Genomic DNA, 18,520 nt, shown 5'->3' with positions numbered 1-18,520 from the left:
TCCTAAACAACTCAATCTTGGTTTCATCTGTCCACAGTATATTTTGCCAGTAGTGCTGTGGAACATCCAGGTGCTCTTTTGCAAACTTCAAACGTGCTGCAATATTCTTTTTGGACAGCAATGGCTTCCTCCGTGGTGTCCTCCCATGTACTCCATTCTTGTTTAATGTTTTCCTTATTGTAGATGTGTCAACAAAAATGTTAGCATGTGCCAGAGATTTCTGTAGGTCTTTAGCTGACACTCTGGGATTCTTCTTTACCTCATGCAGCATTCTGCGCTGTGCTCTTGCAGTCATTTGTACAGGACGACCACGCCTAGGGAGAGTAGCAACAGTGCTAAACTTTCTCCATTTGTAGACAGTCTGTCTTACCGTGGACACATGAACATCAAGGCTTTTGGAGATACTTTTGTAACCCTTTCCAGCTTCATGCAAGTCAACAATTCTTAATTGTAGGTCTTCTGAGAGCTCTTTTCTGCGAGGCATGGTTCACATCAGACAGTGCTTCTTGAAACCAGTAAACCCAAAACAGGTGTGTGTTTTTTAAGGGCAGGACAGCTGTCAGCAACACATCCAATATCATCACACCGATTGGAGTCAAGGTTGGCTCACTCCTGGCTCCAATTAGCTCTGGGAGAAGTCATTAAGCTAAGGCCTCACATACTTTTTCCTCCCTGCACTGTGAATGTTTACATGTTATGTGCAATTAAACCATGGCAACATCTAATGTTTGTGTAGTATTATGTTCAGCAGACTGTGTTCTTCTATTGTTGTGACTTAGATGACGTTCAGAGCACATTTTATGCCCAATTCATGCAAAACTCCACGTAATCCCAAGGGGTTCACATACTTTTTCTTGCAACTGTATATATATAAATAAATGTATATATATGTGTGTGTAAAAATTTGTGCAAACGCAGAAACAACGTGGAAACATATAAAAATAGTGAAGCACTCCGTGTACACTCCTATATACACACTTCTCCGTGGCTAAATTAAATACCCTTACCCTAAATATGTGATATAAAGGCCTTCTAAGAGAATAATCCAGTGGATCATCAATCATCAGAATTATCCCACAGACTTTATATCAGGTGCCAGGTTATCCCTTCCTTCCAATCATGCCTTAATATTCCTCAGAGCCATTCATAGGCACTCATTCATAGAAAGAGAAATAGACATATAGTGTAGTATATCAAATCAACAAGATCCAGGCTTTATTCAGTATGCTTACTTTAGGAAAAATATAAGAATGCATGTATTCCCAATTCCCATCTCACGAGCAGCTTCCTGGAATGCCAATAGCGATATAACCTCATTTAAAGAGGAGTTCCACTCGACGTATCAAAAAATAAAAGTCAGCAGCTACAAAAACTGTAGCTGCTGACTTTTAAAAAACAGCCACTTACCTGTCCCTCGGTCCCGTGGTGTGTCCCCCTTAGCTCGTTTCACCGGCCCTCTTGTATTCCAGGAGGCTGGCATTTTTAGTGCGGGCACCCGGCTGTGATAGCTTGCGGCTTCACAGCTGGGTACCCACTGCGCATGCGCGAGTAACGCTGCGCTTCGTGAATGGTCCTGTAGTCTTCTGGGACCTGTCACATGTCCCAAAAGACTACAGCGAGGGAGGGAGGACACCTTCCATTTCCGATCGCCGAGGTGATCGGACCAGAAGTGGGAGCGGGTACCTGTCAAATTTGGGTACCTGCTGCTGCCCCCCTGCTCCCCAAAGGTGCCAATCCTTAATGGGGAGCGGGGGAGCAGTCCTTAAAGCAGAACTTCCACTTTTGGGTGGAGCTCCACTTTAAGATGACCTATCATTAATGGTATACGATCTATACATTCTAGGATAGGTGAATATATATTCTTGCAACTAGTAGTCAAAACTAATGCCAGCTTATCTTAAAGATGGACAAGATATCATTAATTTAATTGAGAACATGACGGTGTCACATGAGATTTTTTTGGTTACTATAGATGTAAATTCGCTTTACACCAATATAAAACATGATGATGGAATTAGAGCAATTAAATGGGCACTGAAGAATTACATATTAAGCAAAGAAAATTTATTATCCAATTATTAGAATTTAGTATGAATAAAAATTATTTTGGTACAATGGTGAATATTATGAATAGAATAAAGGCGTGGCCATGGGAGCAAAATTTGTGCCCAGTCTGGCAAATATCTTTTTTATCAAAATGGGAACATTTTTTGGGAGAGAATGGACAGATCTGAAACTTTGGAGAAGGTTCATAGATGGCATTATGATGATCTGGGAAGGACCTCTGGATTCTTTACAGATATTTTTTAATACACATAGAGAAGAATCAATATGATTTAGGGTTTACCTATAATATAGATACAGAATCGGTAAACATTTTGGATCTGAATATATTTAAATGTAATAACAGGTTATACACCAAGACATATTTTATGGATACAGATAGAAATGGGTATATTCCAACCTGCAGCTGGACCCAATGGATCCAGGGTATACCAAAGGGTCAGTTCACTTGTATTGTGAGGAATTGCTCAAGAGTAAGTGATTACATAGAGCAATCATGCATTATCAAGGAGAGATTCATACAAAAGGATTATGACCCTGAGAAATTGGAAAAAATCAGATTTAAAATTAGTCAAGGTTATTTGGGGGAAGGGAATATTAAGCAAAATCGGAATTAAATACCAAATAAAGATAATAAGGTGGAATATGCTTTTATTTCTCAGTTTAGTTTCCAGTATAAGGAAATGGAATTCATTATTAAAAAATACTGGCCTATTGTTAAAAAGGATACAATTTTGGGGTCCCTAATACCGGACATACCATCCTTCATCTATTGAAAAACTAAGAATTTCTGTAATAAATTGGTTAAGAGTGTGATTTCTCCTCGGATAAAAACCTTTAAAATCGAAAATCTCAGTTTTTTCTTTTTTTCGGTGTAAAAAGTGCAATATATGTAAAGTAACTGGTGTAAATAAGAGATGGATACCAGACTTTACTTCCTGTACTACTGGAAAAGTATTAATCAATTTATAACCCCTTTACAAAAGACTTAGGGAACATGTAGCTAATATTAAAAAAGGTAAAAAAGGATCACAGAATATCTAGGCATTTTAGGGATTACCATAACTGTGACCCTAGGCCATTAAAATTCTGTGTTATAGATAAAATTGAAGCACATTAGAGAGGTGGCAATAAAATTCAAGATATTTAAAAAAAAAATAAAAATCAGACTCTTTGGATTTTCCAATTGGAGACACTAAAACCGACAGGTCTGAATGCAAACCTAGATTTAAACTGTTTTATTTCAAATATTTAATCTTAATAGATATCCTTTTAGGATTAATGAGAAGGGATAGTGATTATAGTCTTTTACAGAATGTTTTAATAATATTCTTATATTTTATGAATTTAATATTATACATAATAAGATCTGGGTCATATATATATATATATATATATTTAAATATTTAATTACATTTTATCTAATGACAATTTCTTATTTTAATTTTATGGATTAGAATATGTTTTTAGGCTTATTTTAAATAATATTTATATTTTAAATAATATTTAGATATTAAAATTATAGGGGTTTAGACTTAATAACATCTGGTCAAATGAGAGTATGTTTTATAGAGCAGAGTTTTTGGTAGGATTGGGATAAATTATTATAGACGTAGAGTTATATTTGTATTTCACCACTAGATGGTGGATTCTATAATATTTATAAATTTACATTTTTCCCCTTTATAATTTATTATATAATTTTATATACTTTGGATATAAATTGTGATGTAATTTTAAATGGTATTATTTTATAGTTATTATGTTCCCTTTACTATTCATCTCTTAACTGAGCACTTTATACCAAATAGTATGTTTTTGAAGAGAGATTCCTGTTCTATGTATATGTGTATTAGTATTGTTTACAATCCTGGTTATACTAATTACATTCCCCGAATTAGGTAACTGCTCATTTATCATTATACATATCTGATAGAAAGGTACTATAAAAAGGTATTTGCACAATACAACTCCAATAATAGATGGAGAAAGGCTGGTCAATCTTAGTAATATATGACAAGTTTTTTTCCCTGGATAAAAATTGCAGCTTAAGGCTCATTGCCTATTAGGGGGGGTAGAGATATATATGGCCGCCGATCTGACGAACACACCCCTTATGAGGAAGTCAGGAAGTGACGAAACGCGTCAAGAGACGTGACGTTGGACGTTGCACAGTAACCAGAAGTTGCAGAGCGGCCATCTTAAGTGAGGTTATATCACTATTGGCATCCCAGGAAGCTGCTCGTGAGATGGGAATTGGGAATACATGCGTTTTTATATTTTATCTAATGTAAGCATACTGAATAAAGCCTGGATCTTGTTGATTTGATATACTACACTATATGTCTATTTCTCTTTCTATGAATGAGTGCCTATGGATGGCTCTGAGGAATATTAAGGCATGATTGGAAGGAAGGGATAACCCGGCATCTATTATAAAGTCTGTGGGATAATTCTGATGATTGATGATCCACTGGATTATTCTCTTAGAAGGCCTTTATATCACATATTTAGGGTAAGGGTATTTAATTTAGCCACGGAGAAGTGTCAACGGAGTGTTCACAGAGAAGTGTGTATATAGGAGTGCACACGGAGTCCTTCACTATTTCAAGTGTTTCCACGTTGTTTTTGCGTTTGCACAAATTTTCACAAACACACACACACACACACTATATATATATATATATATATATATATATATATATATATAAATAAACAACATTTAATCACTGCTATACTGAGGATAATACATGGCATTTTTGGAGGCACACGGAGATTATGGATTAGAATTTGGGACTATTATATTGAAGAATATATTTGGAATTATTTCACTGACACTAAAAAGGTTTATGATTTATAATTTTGGACTTTCAAGGGTGAAAGTGTGACTTTTGAGTGTCAATATATAGGGTATTTATTTAATCAGTTTGTTATTGTCTTGGATACCGATTTTGTATTTATCAACCAGCAATACTACCAGTGCCAGGCAAGAGCATAAGCATTGAGCATTATTGTCAGAGGCAAAGCCTTTAGTTTCACTAAAGCTGAGCTGGACCTAGCCAAGAGTCAAAGAGTTTAAGGTATACAAAACCATTTTGCAGAGAATTCACAAAAAAGCCTGCTATCACAACCTAATCACACCTCAAAAGTACATCAGTTCCCCTTTAACCACTTGCCCTCTAGAGGATTTGCCCCCCTTAATGACCAGGCCTCTTTTTGCTACTCAGCGCTGCACTAATTCAACTGATAACTGCGCGGTCATGCAATGCTGTACCCAAACAAAATTTATGTCCTTTTTTTTCACACAAATAGAGCTTTCTTTCGGTGGTATTTGATCACCTGTGCACTTTTTATTTTTTGCGCTATAAACAAAAAAAGAGCAAAAGTTTTGAAGAAAAACGATACTTTTTACTTTCGGCTATAAAAAATATATAGTAAATGCAAAGTTAGTTATAAATTTAGGCTAAAATGTATTCTGCTACATGTTTTTGGTAAAAAAATCCTAATAAGTGTATATTGATTGCTTTGTATGAAAGTTATAGAGTCTACAAACTATAATATAGATACTGCAATTTACCCCATTGTTTTGCTATACAGCGCTGCACTAGTTTAACTGACAATTGCGCAGTCATGCAATATAGTTTAACTGACAATTGCGCAGTCATGCAATACGGTGCATAAATTAAATTTATGTCCTTTATTCACACAAATAGAGCTTTCTTTTGGGGGTATTTGTTCACCTGTGCGCTTTTTATTTTTGGCGCTATAAAACAAAAAAGATTTGAAAAAAACAATATTTTCTCATTTTTGTTATAAAAAATATCCAAAAAACTAAAATTTCGTCATAATTTTAGGCCAAAATGTATTCTGCTACATCTGAAGAGACAAGCGAGCGCTTATAACAAAAAAAAAAAACTTAAAACTCAGCATGTGCAGACCTGCCAACACTGCTCTGCAAAATCCCCACCTACATTGGGACTTAGACAGAAGGGGGAGATAGAAAGCAGCAGGATCAACCAGGTTTATTTATTGCAGAATACAAAAAATGAATCTCATAGTGACTGACTTCTTGTGAGCTACTAATATCCACAGAGCGGCTGCATCACATATGGCAATAGATACCAGGCAGTGAGAGGCACCTGACCAAGACCAGACCATTGAGGGATCTTCAGTCCTCTGGAATTGATAGTTCCTAATGCGCATTTTGATTGCGTATCTGGTGAGTGCGCAATCTTATCACTTTAACCACCATAGCACCAGACTAGACCACTGGACTTTAAAGATCATCTGGATCTCCTGTGCACTTTTTATTGTGGACTATTGCTTGATTTTCTAGTCTGGCACTTTGCACTTGATTGGTCACTAAACAGTGACAAGATTATCACTTTATGCTGCACTTTATTTCAATTTATTTATATAAGCTGATTTCATGCGTTTTTATGATGTAGGCATGCATCTACCATTGAAATCTGGGGTCTATCAGACTCTAGATATCTCCACTGCCCTTACATTATCTAATCAAACCAAGATCGGAGTGACCAGATGCTTTCCCAATTTACAAATGGCGCTGTTTATATCCTGCAAAATTGAAGTGATGAAATGCTTGTATCTTCTGATTTCTTAGACTATAGAGATGATTGGCACCAATCAGCTCTATGGTGAACTGGCAGAAACACCGGCTGCATGCTCAGGTTCCTCCAATGGTACGGGACTGCCTGAGAAGTCCGTGGAAGGCAGTGGGGGAGGGGGCAGGCATCATCTCCCACTGCTTGTAAAAGCAATCCTGCAGCTAATTAGCCACTAGGATTGCTTTTACATGAAATCCAATCGCCAGCTGAAAAAAAAACTATACCAGGATGATGCCTGCAGCTGTAGGCATCATCCTAGTATAACCAGTCAAAGTCTAGGAATGTACCAGTACATCGCTGGTCCTTGTTGGGTATATATGCTATGTTCTTTTTTTTTTTTGTATGCAGAAAAAGTGTGTAGTATGCCCACCACTAGAATATACCGCCCTGTATCCACCCACTTCTAAGGGTGGGCACACAATAGGTCCTACGGTGCCACATGCGCCATGTAAACAATGCAGCCATCCTGCCTGTTGGTGTTTGCTTGCAATCACTCGGTGATTGACTCCCAGGGCCGCAATCGGCGATGCAGGTAGGGCGGGCGCGCGCACCTACCCAGAAATGCAGGATCACATTTATATACGTGATCTTGCGCACAGGGGCCGCCTTGTCGCAGTATATGTACTGTGGGTGTTCCCCTAGTGGTTAAAGTGATACTAAACCTAAAAATATTTTTTCCCTTAATGCATTGCTTTCATTAAGGTAAAAAACATTTTCAGTTTCTCTGTCCTCCCCCTTCCCTGTGATGGGGAAGAGAGGGGAGAAAAGATCCAGCGCTGTGCACGGCTGCATCTCTTCTCCCCTCTCTTCCTTTTTTACACAGCACTCGACCAGCAGCAACAGCCATTGGCTCCTGCTGCTGTCAATCAAATGCAGAGTGGGGGGGTGGGACTAAGTCCCACTGTGTGTGTCTATTGAGTGTGGCTCCGTAGAAACATAGCTCACGAGCGAGTGGACACTTTGTCGGCTTGCTATGGGGACACATAAAGGAGGAGGAGCCAAGATCGCAAGACCCAAACAGAGGGGAGTATGACTTAACCGCAGAAATACTGCTACAGGGCGACACGGGTGCGCAAAATATATAAACACGTGATTTTGCAGTTCTGAGTAGGAATAGTACCGTTATTTGCAGCCTCAGCTGTCACTCACCGGGTCCCGGCCGGGGATTCCTTGCCGGCACTAGGCGCTCTTTTGAGTATTACCAACGGGGGAAGAGACCTGTGTATAAACAACACAGATCTCCCGTCAGCTACTGCACATTGCTTTGTATGGCTCTGCATAACAGAGCCATACAAAGCAGTGTGCTTACAGTGTAAACAGCACACAGTAAAACAGCACGCAGCACACAGGTAACCCTTTGATCGCCCCACATGTTAACCCCTTCCTGCCCTGTGCCCATAGTACAGTGTCAGTGCTTTTTATTAGCACTGATCACTGTAATGGTGTCACTGGGGATGTCAGGGGCACCAAGTCAGTTCCTCCGCAGTGTCAGAATGTCCGCCGCAGTCCCGCTATGAGTCGCTGATCGCCGCCATTACTAGTAAAAAAAAAAATTTAATTAAAGTCCAGTATACAGTTGCAAGAAAAAGTATGTGAACCCTTTGGGATTATGTGGAGTTTTGCATGAATTGGGCATAAAATGTGCTCTGAACGTCATCTAAGTCACAACAATAGAAGAACACAGTCTGCTGAACATAATACTACACAAACATTAGATGTTGCCATGGTTTAATTGCACATAACATGTAAATATTCACAGTGCAGGGAGGAAAAAGTATGTGAACCTTTGGACTTAATAACTGGTTGACCCTCCTTTGGCAGCAATAACCTCAACCAAACGTTTCCTGTAGTTGCAGATCAGACCTGCACAATGATCTGGAGTAATTTTGGACCACTCCTCTTCACAAAACTGTTTCAGTGTAGCAATATTCTTGGGATGTCTGGTGTGAATCGCTCTCTTAAGGTCATGCCAAAGCGTTTCAGTCGGGTTGAGGTCAGGACTCTGACTGGGCCACTCCAGAAGGTGTATTCTGTGCTGTTGCAGCCATTGTTTTGTTGAATTACTTGTATGCTTTGGGTCATTGTCCTGTTGCATCACCCATCCTCTGCGGAGCTTCAGTTGGCGGACAGATGGTCGTACGTTTTCCTGCAAAATGTTTTCATAAACTCTGGAATTCATTTTCCCATCAATGACAACAATCCATCCAGGCCCTGAGGCAGCAAAGCAGCCCCAAACCATGATGCTCCCTCCGCCATGTTTTACAGTGGGGATGAGGTTTTGATGTTGTTGTGCTGTGCCTTTTTTTCTCCACACATAGTGTTGTGTGTTCTTCCCAAACAACTCAATCTTGGTTTCATCTGTCCACAGTATATTTTGTCAGTAGTGCTGTGGAACATCCAGGTGCTCTTTTGCAAACTTCAAACATGCTGCAATATTCTTTTTGGACAGCAATGGCTTCCTCCGTGGTGTCCTCCCATGTACTCCATTCTTGTTTAATGTTTTCCTTAGATGTGTCAACAAAAATGTTAGCATGTGCCAGAGATTTCTGTAGGTCTTTAGCTGACACTCTGGGATTCTTCTTTACCTCATGCAGCATTCTGCGCTGTGCTCTTGCAGTCATTTTTACAGGACGACCATGCCTAGGGAGAGTAGCAACAGTGCTAAACTTTCTCCATTTGTTGACAGTCTGTCTTACCGTGGACACATGAACATCAAGGCTTTTGGTGATACTTTTGTAACCCTTTCTAGCTTCATGCAAGGCAACAATTCTTGATCGTAGGTCTTCTGAGAGCTCTTTTCTGCGAGGCATGGTTCACATCAGACAGTGCTTCTTGAAACCAGTAAACCCAAAACAGGTGTGTGTTTTTTAAGGGCAGGACAGCTGTCAGCAACACATCCAATATCATCACACTGATTGGAGTCAAGGTTGGCTCACTCCTGGCTCCAATTAGCTCTGGGAGAAGTCATTAAGCTAGGGCCTCACATACTTTTTCCTCCCTGCACTGTGAATGTTTACATGTTATGTGCAATTAAACCATGGCAACATCTAATGTTTGTGTAGTATTATGTTCAGCAGACCGTGTTCTTCTATTGTTGTGACTTAGATGACGTTCAGAGCACATTTTATGCCCAATTCATGCAAAACTCCACGTAATCCCAAGGGGTTCACATACTTTTTCTTGCAACTGTATATACCGCCATAACTTTCACGTAAACCAATTAATTTACACATATTGGGATTTTTTTTTTTAGTAAAGACATGCAGCAGAATATATTTTGTCCTAGATTGATGAGGAAATTTGATTTTTTACTGGAAATGTTTCATAGCAAAAGTAAACAAATATAGTTTTTTTTTCAAAAATTGTCGGTCTTTTTTTGTTTATAGTGCAAAAAATAAAAAACGCACAACAAAAGAAAGGAAAGCTCTATTTGTGGTAAACAAAGGACATAAATGAAATTTGGGTGCAGCGTTGCATGGCCGCGCAATTGTCAGTTAAAGTTAATGCAGCACGGTATCACAAAAAATGGCCTGGTCAGGAAGGGGGGGGGGGGGGGAGAGAGAGTAAATCCTCTGTTGGGCAAGTGGTTAAAGAAAAGTTTAGACTTTAGCAACACTTTTAACACTTCCCACTAGAGAAACAATACTTTCATGGCATTTATCATGCATTCTTTAAGCTTTTTCAACGCCTCAAAAACACAACAAAAACACATCATAAATGCTATAGGTGTGTGGATGAGGAAGAGGAAGGGGAGGAGGATCAGAGGAAGGAGAAGGAGGGTGTGGTCAAAATTAGCAATGCATGGCAGCTACCACCTCTCTTTTTAGGTCTGCCTATCAATTTTTTTTTTTTGTATAGTCCTGATCTGGGGAAGGGCAGGCAGCCTATGACCCTTAATTTGTGATGTGTTGTGGAAGGGTGGCTAGCCGTAGGCAATCGATTTTCCCCTGAAACTCTGTGTAGCATCTTCAAAGTGACAAAATACCAAAATCAGGCAGGAGAGAAAAAGGAGGGGGGGGGGGGGGCAATGGGAAAAAGAAGGGAAAAAGCAAGGAACAAGGAGAATAAAGAGTGCCGTATGCTGCTAACATGTCTGATTGAAGTGCTAACAAAGATGCATAAAGTAAATGGTAGAGGACAGGCTTTAAAATATTTCCATATCCAGATCTTGGGTTAGCACCAAATCAAGAAACCAAAAGTACAGGGGACACCACAGCTTATCAATAGAGATCTGATTGAAGAAAAAAAAACATACATGGACTTTCCCAGTACCCCATAGACACATACAATTTATTCCAAAATATAAATTTTAATACAAAAATCAAGTTAAAAATCACACATTATTTAAAGATCAGGCTCTACAATCATGGAGAGCATTTCCCTTGGCAACTGTACAGGTATAGATCTAATACCCAAATCCGGGGTGAGGTACAATGCAAGGGAACACAAACTCCAACCATATGTTTCATGGTGTGAGCCATGTCTTCAGGAGCCAGAGATAGTAGCATAGTTTAATAGTTAATCCAAACAGACTTAACAACAACCACATATACAAAACATCAGTAAATTAGAAAACGCCAGGCTTATCTTTCACATTCAAGCAGTGAGTAAGCCTTATGGCTCAGCCTGGCGTATAATAATTTACTGTTGTTTTGTGTATTTGGCTGTTATTACTATTATTGTTTTTGTGATTTTTAACTTGATTTGTGTAATAGAATTTATATTTTGGAATAAATTGTTGTATGTGTCTATGGGGTACCGAGAAAGTCCATGTATGTTTTTTCTTCAATCAGATCTCAGTTCATAAGTATATGTGATGTCTTCTTACTTGTTCAAAATGCACAGGAACTGGGACTGATCCAGCTGGGTTCCAGGGATTATATTGCAATACCGGTTTGTGCATGACCCTGCACAGAAGGATAGAATACAGGTCTGACCTTGATGGATGGCAAAGTCCGAGTCTATATAGGGTGCACAGTCATCAGCCACAACTAGAACAAACAAAATAAACAGATAATTGTCTCATTAAAATAGAGAAAGGAAAAAGGTAACATTAAATAATGAAAAACGAAACATATACTGTATTTATGAAACTCTCAAAGCTGAATTCCCCTTATAGATATTTTTGCAGTTACATTGGTTTACCTTGGTTAGTTACACATCCCAGCCAATGGATAACACAGCACTGTGTGAGTATTCAGTTTTCCATACCTCTCCTGTTTATCCAGAGACCCCTGGACCACAATAACTCACTTCAAGGTGCTTAAGAGGGAGAAAATCGAAGAATGCCCATATCCCGAACTCCTATGTGATCCTGGAAGTGATGAACATTTTGTAATTTCCAATTTCAGTTCATTCATTTCCCAGCTACTGTGGCAGGGGAAACAGTTCATCAAGCACAATCTGTGCTTGATTAGCTGCAGTTGATGGCAGGGAGACATTGTGGGTTTAATAGACCCCTGATGTTCTCATACAGAGACCTTTTCTCTATTTGGTGTAATGACCATTTTTGCCTATGGATTTGTGCACTGTCTCCATTGACCGTGCTCCTGGGATCAGGGGAGAAAGGTGAAGGTGCAGGGTGGGTGATATAAAGAGGTCCTGTCACCTGTAATTTCATCAGAACAACATACTCTAAGAGGCGCTGGGAACTTTGAAACTTGCAAATGTGTTGAGATAGTGGAAAAGGTTACAAACAAGCTCCCACACAGCAAGCCTTACTTTGTTGGGTACCCAACATTAACTCAAACCACAGAAATATAGAAAGGAGCGCCAGACCAAAATCAGACCACATTGTGCATGATCATTTTATTTCTTGATAAAAAAAGCATAAAAACAGCCAATGCATTTCACAGATCTATAGAAGAAACAGTTTTGAACTGTCCTCATGGAGGAACGAGCTGGGAGCAGGTGCTGTGCAGCAATGACGCATTTTCATAAAATGTGAATTTTATTAGAGTTTATTGGCAGTGCACCTAAAAATCCATGCAAAAGGTGCATAAAAATGGAAGAGGAAAAAATGCAGCGCACAGATGTGAATCCGGCCAAAGTATCAGCTGGAGTTTGACTTAAATTCCTTAGTGCATCTAAATCTGCTTGTAAATCTAACACTACCATCCCCCAGACTGACAATGCTGCTGTCTAAAGGTGTCTCTGTTGCTCCTTCATCCAGAGTGTAGGCACATTGATAAAGGAGGTGTGTTACTGACCAGATCACCAGGTGAAAACAGAGGGGGAAAAGCCTAAAAAGGAAAACTAATGCAGCCATTACATCTAAGGACTAGTAAGCTGCAATATAATAAATGCACGATTTTGTATTTATTACTACTTTAACTCCTAGCAGGCTATTCATTTTTATCTGTTATTTTTGGCTGGAGTACTACTTTAAGCACATATTTCGGAGGCTATTTTTTTGTACTGTTCCAATTTGCACTACACTTCCCTCCCCCAACATGACATAGATCTACTTCCTGCAGGTGTAAAAGCCGAGCCGAAACACGGTACAAGTAGTGGTCATGCATCTGCACGCATTCTAGATAATTTACTAAAAGAGTAGACTTTAAAATAAACATGTAATGAAGACATATGGAAGCTGTCAGAGCTGTCCTTTTTGTCTGAAAATTCTAGTCACCTGACTGTCATCATAATCCACTGTTTTCAGTACTTTCTAAAGACTAATACACACAACCAAATGTTGGGGGGGCATTGGCCGGTTCAATACAAACCGACTGACATTCAGCTTTAGTGTATGGCAGCCAGTCCGTCAGAAGCTGGGTGTTCCAAGGGGCATGACCGAAAAAGGTTTGAAGATCAGCGCCAGATCAGCGCTATCAGCCAATGGCAGTGCTGACCGGAGTGTTTTGGTGGGGGGCCATCCCCCCTGACAAAACACAATAGCACAGCAGGGGAGAATGCTGTACTAACATCAGATAGTTTGTACAGCGGCTCCTCCTGACCACTGGGTTAAACGGAAAAAAAAAAACTAGTAGTGTGTACCAGACGTAAGGCTTCATGAACACATGGTTGTGAGCTGGGGCAGTTACATCAGATAGTGTGGTTAGCAGCATAAGTCAGAACGCATGCGTGTGTTTTAGGCAATCTCCAGCGCACAAGCGCATACAGCTGCCCCTTTGAATGCATTTCAGTTGGCAGCTGTACGTGGCAGTAGCAGGTCCCAGGAATGTCATGACACAGACTTTGCACGCTAGATCGCCCCTGTAAGGGCCTGTTCAAGCCACATGTTCTGCGTTCTGGATGCATTTTGCATACACACCTATGCAGGTTGTGTTTGAGCCATTTCTGCATTGCGTTGTGTTTTTGCACCTGCGTTTTTGACTCGTTTTGCATTTGTTTTTCTTTTTTTCATTTTTCTTGTTGCTAGGCAGATTTAAAATGCAAAACGCATAAAAAAACACGGCAAAAACGCACTATATGCTTTTCTGCAGCGTTTCCATTGAAGTATATAAAACCAAAAATGCAACTTTTTGCGTTAAAAAAAGTCCCTGTCCCTTTCACCGGGTGAAATCGCGGAGATGTGAATGTGTCCCATAGGAAATCATGTTAAATGGACTGTACTGCGTTTCTGCAAAACACTGTGGAAAATGCTTAGGTGTGAACCTAAGATAAAGGCATGTACATGAAGCCTAATTTTGTCACTCCAAGCAAAGATGCATATTTGGAGTTCTGACTTTCTGCATGCTCATTAGAGTGCATTCGCAATAGCGAACGCACCTGCTCGACAATTATATGCGAAAACCCCAGATGGAGTTTCCGTGATGAGATGCAATGGGAGGCTACCAGCTCTTGCTGCTAATCAGGCCCACTCACATGTATTCACTCATGTGAATGATTGGCACCCTCCTATTGCTTTCATTGGGGGTTCCTATCGCAGATATTTGCAGGAACCCGCAATAAAGTTCTCACATGTAATTGCTGAGCGAGTGCATTCACAAGTGTGGATGCACCCTTATGGTCTGTAGTACAAATGCTACAGATAGCCCAGCAAATAGCATTTCCAGACAGAGGTTAGCAACAGTACCCCCTATATTTCTTTCAGTATGTTTCCATTCTAAAGCCAAACATTTCTTTTTAGTTTTGGATAGAGTAGGTAAGCGTTAGAATGTCTGTTAGGTTTCTGTTGCTGTATGTGTCCCCATTAGGAAACTTTACCTTTTTTTTACATGCTCTGGTGATCACAGTCAACTATACTGAAAGTGAGCTAAAATCCAAAACTTTGAGTGTAACAGGAATACAGAGGAATGCTTTCCATGGGGACACTTGTTCTGGTGACAACAGTCTAAGCCTCCATTCACACCTGAACTTTTGCAGTGCGTTTCCCTATCGGTGACCATGCTCAACCTGCCAAATCCCATGGTTTGTAATTATGCCTGTTCACTTTTCAGCACTCAATTGCCTGTATACTCTATGCTCAGAATAGTACAAGAGATATTTGTTAGCCTAATCAAGTGTTTATCGTCCCATAGACTTCAATGAGAGCGCCTGTAAACACATTTGCACCAGAACTCTTCTCTTCTCCTCTAGAACTGATCTTACCCCTTGCTCATCCCTGGAAACAAATGTCTGAAATTTGATACATGTGCAAAACCTCTTGCACAATGCTTGCTATGAAAAAACAAACAAAGGAAAGAACAAAGGCAACCTGTTATTAACAGTTCGATCTGTTTAAACCTAGTTGAAACTGCCTTAAAGTGGACCCTCACTTAAAAGCAAAAGTTGCACTCATCCCCCTCCTCCTCTAACAAAATTGGTACCCACTTCTGCAATTTTTGCCTAGGCTAGAATCATGTCAGCTTGGCTCGCTTCCCCCCTTCCTGGCCACACAATTGTAGCTGCTGATCTTTTTTTAAATAGGACTAAAGTCCTGTTTGAGCCATGTTTTAACTGCCCCTCCACCGCTAACCCTTTTGGGGGTGGGTGTACACATGCAGTGGCAAAAATGTATAACTCCTGTCACACTTCAAGTGAACGGGGCCATGCTGCACCTGCCCCACAAATGCATACAATGCGTGCAGTTAAAACAGGTGTTGAGGTAGCTCTCTGAGGAGCGATCCAATCATGGGTTGATCTTCAAAAAGCAAAGCAGGTGTAAATGAGCCTTAAAGTAAAAATCTGAAGTGTAACTAAAGGAAAAACTTGTTAGATTTGGAGAGTGCTGATGGGGTCACAACCCCTGTCAAGTTTGTATTGCTGTCTGTGTCTCCATTAGGGAGCTTGTTCACACCAGATGCAGTGTGAGAAAGAATACAAAATTATATGGGTGACATTAATTATTACAGTGGTATTAAACCCAAAATGTAATATATTGCAGCTTACCAATCATTAAATGTGGTGGCTGCATTAGTTATCTTTCCTTAGGCGTTTTCCCCCTCTGTTTTTATCCGGTGCTCTGGCCAGTAACACACTCCCTGTATTAGAGTGCCCTCACGATAAAATAATATAACAAAAATCATACTAGTATTCATTCAGAGTAAGTGGATTTGACTTACCCATTATCCAAATGTAAGTATTGTTTATACCATATCCATATTCGGCCTCTGACCCTTACTGTAGATGGATATGGATATGGTATAAACAATACTTGCATTTGGATAATGGGTAAGTCAAATCCACTTACTCTGAATGAATACTAGTATGATTATTGTTATATTATTTTATCGTTTAGTTGCCAATCACGTACTCCTTTTAGATTTGATAATGGTGTCATTGTTTGAGGTCATCCATGTTCCTTGCAGTCGGTAAGAGAAATACATGTGGGGGTTGTCACTTAGCTTTATGGGATACACAGGAATAGTCCCCGCCCATAGGCGGTCTGGAAACCCCTGGACTGATTTTTGGGTTTGACACCAACACCATATATTAGTCTGGGAGCAGCCAACAGTCTTGTGGGCTCTGAGGAAGAGGATAAGTCCTCGAAACGCGTCAACCTGTTGAGATTCCATCATTCTGTTACGTCATGATGTTTTGCGGATTGAACTGTGCTGCTTTCATGAGAGGAGCATGTACTTTTAGTCTATTTTGTGAGTATAATACTTACAATTTTATACAATAAAGCCATATTTTATGGATAATGCACTAAGCCAGTGCGCCCTCTGTTTGTTTGTTATTGCAGTGCCTCTAGACCTCCCCAGTCTTGTGAGGGCAGCAAGGCGAGTGCATCCCATGAGGGCCAAGACATGACTGCAGTCTACTAACCTTTTCGGGCCCACTCCCTAAGCGCAGGAGTTTTCTGATACATATGGACATCACCATTGTCAGTTTGGTGGGAGGGGAGTGTTAGATGTACTAGCAGATTTAAATACACTAATTAAAGTGTTACTAAACCCACAACAGTAAAATCAGTCTGTATATGCAGTAAATCATGCTTGTTATACTCACAGTGGAACCTAAGGGGTTAATCCTCCACACCCCCCCTATGTAAAAAGAATGTTTTGTTTTGGGCTTTTTTTTTAATTATATCTTTATTAATTTTTCCGTAATACAAAATCCACTTTATAATAAAATGTCATAAAATACAATTTCTTCTTACATTTATCTACTTCCCAAACCCCTCCATCTTCCTATTCTTTTCATTTACTTCTTAGTCTTCTTGTATCCTCATAATAAACTTATCCATTATCTTATCCTTGTTAGTGTAAAAAGGATGTTTGATCCTGTCTTCTCTGCTCCTCCCCTTCTTCTACTGTCCTCAATCCATCTGCTGATAGAACAGAGCCTTGGGGGCAAGCTGCATATGCTCTGTTTAGTGTGTATTGCTAGAGTGTTTTTGTTTTTTTCTTGGCAGAATGCATGTGATCAGCACAGGGCCAATCAGCACTGTCCAGACAGCAAACTGTTTTTTTTTCCTTTTTGTCATTGTAAGCACACCTGTCAGTGTTAAATGGTTTATCTCATCTCTGTAACTGATACATTCTGCTGGAGAACTTGCTCTTCTGAAAAACAACAGACTTACTGGTTGGATTACTAAATGAAAATAAAATGCAAGAAAGAAGACCCAAAAACGAGAAATGAATGCAGCCATCACATCTAAGAAATGGTAAGCTGCAATATACTAAAATGTTTGCTTTTGGGTTTAATAACCCTTTAATGGCATCCCCATGTGTCTAACAAATGTGTATATGTTCACCAAAACGCATGATACCACAGTACTATACAGTTTGCTGTGGCACAATATTAAAAAGCATGCATGCAAAAAAGGCTTGTGTGCTCAGACGCATCTCATGGTGTGAACAAGCCCTAATTGCTCTGATGTTATGGGAAATGAAAGTGACAGCAAGCAGACCTCTCTATACTCTATCCAAAATAAAAAAAAAAGTTTTATTTTCCAGGTATACTGTAATAATTCCCCAAAGTCCATCTAGCCTTATGGATATTGCAGCCAATTTCTCCTTGCTATTCCATGTAGTGTGGATGTTTTGCACTCACCTCTTGTTATGCATATCAGACCGAGAATTGTAAGGTGCTTGAAGATTTGATCCATGTTGAACAGAGTTTTCAGTCTTCTTTCCCCGCTTAGAACAATCTCTTGCTGGGCTCTGTTCTGTAATAGAAATCCCTCCTGTAGCATGACAGGCCCCTCCTCTCTATCTTCACCTAGGTGGGGAGAGGCATCCTGTTAACCACATATATCCCAGCCAAACATATATACAGTATGTGTGTCTATCTATCTATCTATCTATCTATCTATCTATCTATCTATTGCATGTACAAAATAAAAGGGATTACTGCATTAATTTCATCAATGCCATCAAGAAGTACATACAGTAATATATATATATATATTTCTCATTTTTAATTTTGTATTTATTTAT

The 18,520-nt window shown here is 39.6% G+C and overlaps 1 protein-coding gene across 2 annotated transcripts in view; it reads right to left on the bottom strand.

Annotated features, from left to right (window-relative positions):
* The window catches only part of LOC149458684 (protein shisa-4-like), a 34,867-nt gene extending 16,579 nt beyond the window's left edge, over positions 1-18,288 (bottom strand). For both annotated transcript variants that reach the window (XM_089681973.1, XM_089681974.1), the window contains exons 1-2: positions 18,135-18,288; positions 11,521-11,683 (exon numbers count right to left, since the gene is read on the bottom strand). In XM_089681973.1, the coding sequence (XP_089538099.1) occupies positions 11,521-11,683; positions 18,135-18,276 (305 nt within the window). In that variant the 5' untranslated portion in view covers positions 18,277-18,288. The remainder of the gene's footprint in view (positions 1-11,520; positions 11,684-18,134) is intronic.
* Positions 18,289-18,520: the final 232 nt, after the last annotated feature.

This window comes from Staurois parvus, unplaced genomic scaffold (assembly GCF_062004578.1).
Source record: "Staurois parvus isolate SC_StPar_1 unplaced genomic scaffold, SC_StPar_1.0 ptg000282l, whole genome shotgun sequence".
NCBI lineage: Eukaryota > Metazoa > Chordata > Amphibia > Anura > Ranidae > Staurois > Staurois parvus.
Note: the sequence above shows the minus strand (reverse complement) of the source record. Positions and strands in the feature narration are given on the sequence as shown.